Below are 8,218 nucleotides of genomic sequence, written 5' to 3'. Positions count from 1 at the left end.
TGAAACAAATCAAACTCTTCCAGAATGCTAGTACTTATCTACCAGACTGCAGAGCATTACATACAGTAATTTTGTCCCTTTAATTCTGAAGTGAAAGTTTTTTCTGTGTATTTTTCAGTTTTCTTCAGAGGCATTAAAATTGTGTATCTTGAACAATTTTGCATTGCCCTGAACATTTCAGTGATTCAGACTGCTGCTGTATATTACTGAGAAACAAGGTGTCCTTTCTCTGTCATTTCCATAGTATGAATAGCAAGGATTTTCATGTGCTGAGAATTAAAACAAGCAGTGATATATTCTGCGGTGCTCACACCATCTATTTTCTATCATGTCTGTCACAACTATGTATAGATTCTTTTTGAAAGTAGTGTTTCATGTGGTTGTCTAATTTGAATGTGTTTATAACAAGGTTTGAAAGGGTGTACTCCGTAATGTTGTAACCAACATGGCATTTTTTGCCATTCATTAAGTTTGGTGGTTTGTTTATAAAATTTGGTGGACTTCCTGATATACATACAAATGCTCATTTATGACCTTAAAGTAAAATTGATTTTATTATGGGTCTATATGGCCAGTAATTGGAATTGTCTGATAATACACTGAAAGTCTCCCATATTGAATTTTAAGAAATCTGTTCAGTATAAGACTGTTCAACTCAGTTATAGATGGTTAGACATGATCTTTGATATTATGTAACAGTGTACTTTCAACCATATTGGTTACACAGCATTGAAAGTGAATACAAATGATGAACTGGGAAGGATAGGCTACATGTGGGCTGAGAATTTAACCTTTGATCTGCTGATAAATGGCTGGAGTATCACACGGTCTGATGTAAATGTAGTTCTTTCTAGTATCTGCAGGATTATCAGAATATGACTTCGAGAGTTGAGCTGCAGCTGTCTTCATTACTGTAGTGTGTACTGAACTGTTACTATAACTCAGGTTTTATAATGCATTATGCAGTTCAAAGCGCAAATGAAATAATGGTTACCATACATGTATCAGTATGAGCACTTAGCATCTGTTATGTGTTCAGTTTGCTTGAATCATTTTTGTTGAGTTTTTAAAAAATGGTTCATTGTTTAATCAATAAAATTATAAAATCATCCATTGATATTTCCACAAGGATTGATTCATATAACAGATACTTCATCACTCTGGCTCCCTGTAATCCTTTATAACCATGTTCATACCATTCAAACTTTCTTTTACATTTCTTCACATGGTCATTATTGCCCATGGTAACCCAAAGGTTCAGTACTATGGTCTTTGGTATGTATTGGCGTGAATTTGCACAATATACAGAACAGACTGTAACATTCCTCCCATGGTTAACGAAACCAAACCGTGAATACTATATGGAGGGCTGGCCTATGGCTCGGCATGAGGCATTATACGCAATATTCATTAATACATGTATACTTCATACAGCCATGGTACTACACAAGTTTATTTTGTTGTGTAGATTTGGGTTAGGTTGTTTGTGGTTGATACCTATCATTCGCGCAAAACAGATGAACAATTAATTCGATCATTCTTTGAACATTAATTTATGTAATGACAATCGATAGCGATTTACTTTGTGGCTTATGGCATCTGGTGCAGAATTACGAGCATTACGAGAGATATATGCATGCTCGACTACGGTCGATATACGAGAGGCTATCGATTTCGTCGTTCTTGTGCATAGTAATTTTGTTTGAATCGTTTGGATTGACAGATCGAGTTCGATATGCATTGATAAACACGCAGTTATTGTGATCGGTTGTGTTGATTGTTCATGTAATGTCTATTTTTAGCGTTTGTGTTTTGTAGTCCATGTGAGAGGAAGATGTGGATTATTTAGATCGTGTAGATTCGAAAAGTAAGGTTATATTCGTCATAATACATTCAGTATTTATTTTTCACCTTTGTGGTTTGCTGTAGACATGATAGGAACATTTAGATTGTTTAGATCGTGTAGATTCGTACAGTAAGGTTATATTAATCATAAATTCCGTTGTCATAATATGTTCGTAACATTTTATAGCTAGTGAAAAAGTAAAACACGAACACACCAATTATGGCAGAAAAATCAAGTTCATTAGACGATGATGAAACGAGTTGTAAACAGTATGTGATACCCTCCAACGAGGAAATAATTAATGAATTGACCAAAGACCTGCACTCTTCAAGTATCGAGGCTGCAGAAGACACTAATAGTGTTCGTGACAAACACGATGAAAGAAAACTGGAGAAGGAGGACATAAATGTGGGCAAATTTGAAGAGGATATAACCAAGGTTTCAGCTGGGGATTCGGATAAATCTGAAAATGAAGAGGATCATGTAGAAGTTGAAGATGATTTCATTGATGAAGAAGCTTTGAAAGACTTTGAGATAACATACAGTGCAGAAGACAAAGAGGTACTGAATTTATTCATATATATGTTGGAAGTTGAGGTTACATTACAATATAGAGTAATGCTAATTGTCCCAAAGCTTGGAACCTTGCTTCTCATGTTGCATCTCCAGTAAGGCTTTCAATTAGAATAAATGTATATTTAGGTTGCAGTAGTACTTTATTCCCCTTTTATATGATAAATGTGCAGGTTTTGTGGCTGCTAGTGGAATGCTGCAAGGGGGTTTAGCAACTCATTATATCCTATCATTTAAGTGAATTTGTGTTTATAGTGCATTGACCTGTTACATTTCTTTTGCTTGTAATGTATTTGTACATACCATTAACTGACTGATGTATGTAAGTTTACAAGTGAAATGAAATAAATATCCATGCTAATATTTCTGCATAATCTTATGCCCCCAGTAAATCAATATTTTATGAAAGGTTACATTAGCTTAATGGAATTTATATTGTATTTGTAATGGGGTCTAGTAATACTAAACAAAAGCTACATTTTATGAGATTATATTTTGGTGCATTCCAAAGAGGCCTAAATATGCAGCAACTTCTTAATAAGTTGCATCCTGTTAGTGTAATTTAACGGAGTTTACAGATACAAACCTGTCACAAAAAACGAATAATGATAATAATTATGCCTTGTTGATATTTTTCACTTCAATTGCATGTTTTGGCTCTAACAGCATCATCTTTCTGTTGGTCAATACATAAATTGCAAGATTTATTACTATTTTGCAGTAGGTTGGCTTATGGTGTTGGATCCATCACTAAATTCTATACTATATCAGAAATGTTATGTAATTGATGATAAGGTAATAGTTAAAGTGTAAAAATAGTTATACAATGTAAGTTACTGTCATGAAAAACAGGAAATAATATTAAATTTAATTTTCGCTGTTTAATATGTTAGAGATTTGTCCAGATCATAACATTTTAAAACAAAAGACCAATGAAGATTTAAAAAATTGTAACAATGTGGTGATATTTTTCCAGGAGTACTGTTTTTGGCATGAACTGTTGATGAAATCTTGGCCTATCAGCCATGTCATTTGGTTAAAAATTACTAACATTTCAGGGACCATCACTGTCCCCATCATCCATATCAGACTCTCCACATAGTCAGTCTTGTGGAATGTGACACAGTGTAGTGTGGCATACCATTTCACCAAACTGTGTGGTGACACCAAACAGGCTGGTCCAGCAGTAGTGTTGTAGACTTGTATTCAGGAGGTTCTCAGTTTGAATGTCATCTGGAACACCAGCTATTGTCACAGGGATTATTCATGGTTTTTCTGAATCCTTCTATGCAAATATTACCTAAAGTATGTCATGGCCATACATAATTCATCAGTAATAGTGACAACTTGTAAAATGGCTTAAAAAGAAAAATATATATGGCATGAATCCCAGAAAACTCTAATCTTAATATTCACTGCCTTGAGGACCTCAAATTTTTCAAGCAATTTCTGTGTGTTACAGTTAATTATACTTAGTTCTCGCTTCATACTCTTTGGAGAAGGTAAATTTTCTGTTGGATGGAGTTTTCTGTTTCATTCTTTTATGTTTATGTGTTTTGTGTTCATAATGATATGCATCTTGTTTGTTAAAGAGACTGCGTAAAGAGGCAGATACATTAAAGTCAAAAGGAAATGAACAGTTCAAGGCTGGAAACTACCGAGACTCAGCACAAAGCTACACCTTAGCATTAAGAACATGTCCCTTAGCTTTCGACAAAGATCGTGCAGTTATGTACTCAAATCGTGCAGCCACCAAGGTAAAGCTGGTAAGTGTACTCTTACCATCAAGAAGATAATAGTGTCAGTTGATGAAGTTGGACCTTTTAGTGGTGGGGGTGAGTGTAAGTTCATTAGGCTGAAATAGCTGTGGGGTTTACAGACTTTAACTTGATTGTCTTGGATTGTAATGCTGACCACTCGCCTCCATCTGGTGCTGAGGTCAGGAATGGTGGAGCAATACCTTTGCTCCCCCACACATATTCATGGCGTGGTGCTTAAGCAATTAAGAGTGGGGACAACTTTCCCTTTTTCCTGTACATAGCTTTGCTGTGTTCGTGTTTCTTGATTTCTAAGGCATCTGCTAATGGTTTCAAAAAGTGGTATGTCATAAGTGCCATGTGAAGATTTAGAACACGTCTCCATGCACAGGTGCACACCACTTTAATGTCTGCAAGGGGGTAAACATCATCTGAAATTTCAATGTGCATTCCCCTTTATGTAGATGTGATGTATGTCTCCAATGTGCAGGGTTTGAAGCCTTCGGCTATTGAAGATTGTTCCAAGGCAATAGAGCTGAACCCCGTCTATCTGAAAGCGTACTTCAGACGTGCACAGTTGTATGAAGAGGTGGAGAAACTTGATGAAGCTTTAGCTGATTACAAGAAAGTGCTGGAATTGGATCCGCTTCACAGGGAAGCTTTGTATACAAGCAGAGTAAGCTAACCAAGAGGAATTGTTTATGATTAAATTGTAAAGCAGGCAGCCAGTTCTTCTGCTCTGCTTCAACAGATTCCAATTCCCCTCCCGTCCCTATTGTAGCTGAGAGACTGTACAGGAATGCCAACCTTGGATGAACTTTTTAACAGCGGACCATCAGCCCTGTACAGAGGGTTACCTCCCCACTAGCAGCATCTCGTGTTGATGAGAAGCATAAGGATGGGTTACTTTACTGTACCTTTTGTTGTGTAATGTAATTTACATGTAGAGGAATTTTATGTACCTATGTTTCTTATGCCTCACAGTTCAAAATATAAGAACATTGTTTCATGTGTAGTGATGATAGAAACATATGTTTTGCATAATTCTGTTCATTTTATAATGAATTTGTATTAATATCTGGTTGCTGTTCTTCTCACAATCACAGTACAGTGGAATCCCCATTTGATGTTCCTCAGATTAAAGTTTTCCCTCATTTAACATTCAGTTTCATTGCTCCAGAGCAGTAATCTCAGCATTAAATTGCTTCCATTTAAGATTTTCCTCAGTGTAGTCTTCAAAACCCTTGCTCCCCAGAAACATCATAAATATGGGTTTCACTATATATAGTAGCTAAAACTGAAGAACTAACACTAAAGTTAAGAAATCAAAGTATATTGATGTAATTAATGAAACCGGATTAAAATCTCATCAAAGTATGTGCTGCAGCTACCATACATACTGGCAAGAGTATGAGTCAATTTGTAATATCTTTGGGTGTTTCCTGTTAGGCCCATGGTATGAAATGTGAAACAGAATTGACTTGTGCAGTATGGGCTGGGGTAGCTCAGTCAGTATGCATTTTGCTGTGGGTTCAATAGTGAAGGTTTTGTATCCAGCAGGGACAGGGCTGTCTTCTCTACTGCCACGTGCAGACTCACTCTGGGATCTACCCAGCCATCCATATACCAAGTAAAACAGCTGGAGGTCAACTTGATGAATCAGCTCCATGTGATGCCATATTTAAGAATGTATTGAGCTTTACTTCTACCCCATGCACCCTCGTGCTGTGTTGTTTACATGTAGAGACAACTTAACCTTATGTTTGTATTTTCTGTTGTGATGAAACTTAACATTGACGCCAGTAAAACTCCTGCTTCTTATTCTTGAGATAACATGTTTGAATCTTCACCAGATATTTTTTGATGTTCCTCAGACCTCCCATATATGACTTTAAGATAAGTTATGACTGCACCCTACCCATCCTTTCTGATTCAGTGTTCGCCATTACCTTGCTATTTTCTCCTATATGTGAACAGCTTATTCAGTTCATATGTCTTGTTAAAATAGACCAAGAAATGTCTATGCTGTATCTGTCATTTGTTAGATTTTATTATGTTTCATTGCAGAGATTGGCTGAACAGATACAGGAGAGGAATGAAAAGTTGAAAACAGAAATGTTAGGTAAGTTTAAAAAATGGATGTAATTGTTTGTTCAGGCTCTGAGGCAGTGAGAACCCTTCAGTTTCTGTTTGTGGCCTTAGGAGATTTCTTGTATTTCATTGTGATCAGTTATCCTGATATGCTTGAATTAAAAATGTGAGATCTGAAATAATAATTCATTCTCCATAACTTGGGGAGAGACTAGAACTACACTCTGGTTACACAAAGCTAAACTGTGACTAAACTATCTTTGAGGGTCTATCATCATCATCATCAGATGATGATGATGACATAAATCATTAGGAAATAAATAGAGTTTATTTTCAATATGCAGTGGGAACCAAAATTTTCATACCAGAAGATCGCACAGGGCTCCTTTTCTGTAAGATTGCTTAATAAAGATATGATGTACTCTCAGAGATGTTTTAGACAAAAGATGCCATATTAAACAGCCTTATTCACTGAACTGCTTGTATGTATAGTATGCTGTTTATGTTATTTGTATTGTGGTGTTTTAGGTTGTGACACTGTGTAGTCTGGTATATGTGTACCATTGTTTCATGGGAACATTCTGCCTTTGTCTTAAGGGTAGAAGTTAAGATGAAGGCAACGTGTTTCTGTGATGTGATAGTGCCTGCCTTCCCAACAGACTACACAGTGTCGTAACCTGGGAGACCACAGCATGTGTAGAATTCATCAGTGTACGTGACTTCGATTGGTACTGTTTTTTGTTATGGTATAAACAATGTGAAACTCCCATTTAAGGGAGAAGCCCTTAAATTGAGAAACATTAAATGGGTAGAAAATGTAAAGAATGGCTGATACTGTGTAATGTTGTAGGCATATATCTGATACACTTTGCAATGGAAGCTCTGTGCATGCAATAGATGAACCTAAAGGCCAGTGAAGAATGTAAAATAGCACGTTTTAGAGTAAACTGTACCATTGTTTGTTTTGCATTTGTTTCTTTACATGGCTGATTTGGTTCCATGGCTCAGAAATTTGCAAATCATAATAAAATGCAGAATGCACACACAATAATTTGGCTTGGAGCTTACTATAGACACTAAAAAAAATCACTTATTTCTGTTTTTTTCTCTCTTTCTTTTAGGAAAATTGAAAGATTTGGGTAATATGATATTACGTCCTTTTGGCCTCTCAACCAACAACTTTCAAGTAACACAGGACCCGAACAGTGGAGGATACTCTGTTAATTTCCAGCAGACACCTCGGTAAATGTTTCCTGTTGAATTAATAAAGAAAATGCATCTATGAGTGAAGAAATATGACTGTGATTATCACCGCAGTTTTCCAGTCTGTTAATGTTCATTCATGAGAAGCACAAAATTGTAGTTCAGAAAATATTATGGCTTACAGCTGAAATTGTAAGAGTATTTAATTTTCATATCATTGCTTGTAATATTTCTCTGTATTAATATGTATCCTTGAAAGTATATTACAAGTTTTATGTGTACTGTGACATATTAAAAGAAAATGTGTACATTGTTTTGAAATAATTGTGCTAATATTGTTTTAATTATCCCAGCAAAGTTGTCCATCAGTTGACCCATTTCCATATTTATTCCAGATCCTTCTACACCTAGATTTTCTTCCAGAAAGAATGTTGTCATTACTCTAATATGACTAGTGAATGATAATACATTTTTCTAACATGTCTAAGAAGATAATTTTAAATTTTACAGTGTGGGCTCCACAACTATGTAACATTGACCCATATTTAGGATTACATCCTCTTGGGATATGTAGTTTAGTACATAGATATCAACGTTTCAGAGGAGTTCTCTGCCTCAATCTTCAGGTAGAGTAAGCTCCAGATTTCTCTGAAACATCAGTAGTTGTCTGCCAAAGTGCATGACATCACATCCAACAGATCATAATCTTATCTTCTGCTGTGATGAGGACCTTGGATCTTACATAACT

At 35.8% G+C, this 8,218-nt stretch overlaps 1 protein-coding gene across 1 annotated transcript; it reads left to right on the top strand.

Annotated features, from left to right (window-relative positions):
• Positions 1-1,628: 1,628 nt before the first annotated feature.
• LOC111861398 (tetratricopeptide repeat protein 1) lies at positions 1,629-7,794 on the top strand. Its single transcript, XM_023845928.2, has 6 exons — positions 1,629-1,867; positions 2,033-2,407; positions 4,012-4,185; positions 4,667-4,852; positions 6,244-6,298; positions 7,389-7,794. Exons 2-6 carry the CDS (start codon positions 2,066-2,068, stop codon positions 7,511-7,513), a joined length of 882 nt encoding a protein of 293 aa, XP_023701696.1. The 5' UTR covers positions 1,629-1,867; positions 2,033-2,065; the 3' UTR covers positions 7,514-7,794.
• The last annotated feature ends 424 nt before the right edge of the window (positions 7,795-8,218 follow it).

Source organism: Cryptotermes secundus, unplaced genomic scaffold, assembly GCF_002891405.2.
Source record: "Cryptotermes secundus unplaced genomic scaffold, Csec_1.0 scaffold289, whole genome shotgun sequence".
In the NCBI taxonomy this organism is placed as follows: domain Eukaryota; kingdom Metazoa; phylum Arthropoda; class Insecta; order Blattodea; family Kalotermitidae; genus Cryptotermes; species Cryptotermes secundus.
This window is presented reverse-complemented; position numbering and strand designations above follow the sequence as displayed.

Excerpts from the sequence above, each read along its gene's own strand:
- LOC111861398 (XM_023845928.2), top strand. The coding sequence starts at position 2,066 with ATGGCAGAAAAATCAAGTTCATTAGACGATGATGAAACGAGTTGTAAA. Across the intron at positions 2,408-4,011 it reads ACAGTGCAGAAGACAAAGAG|AGACTGCGTAAAGAGGCAGA; the intron begins GTACTGAATTTA and ends TGTTTGTTAAAG. Across the intron at positions 4,186-4,666 it reads CAGCCACCAAGGTAAAGCTG|GGTTTGAAGCCTTCGGCTAT; the intron begins GTAAGTGTACTC and ends TCCAATGTGCAG.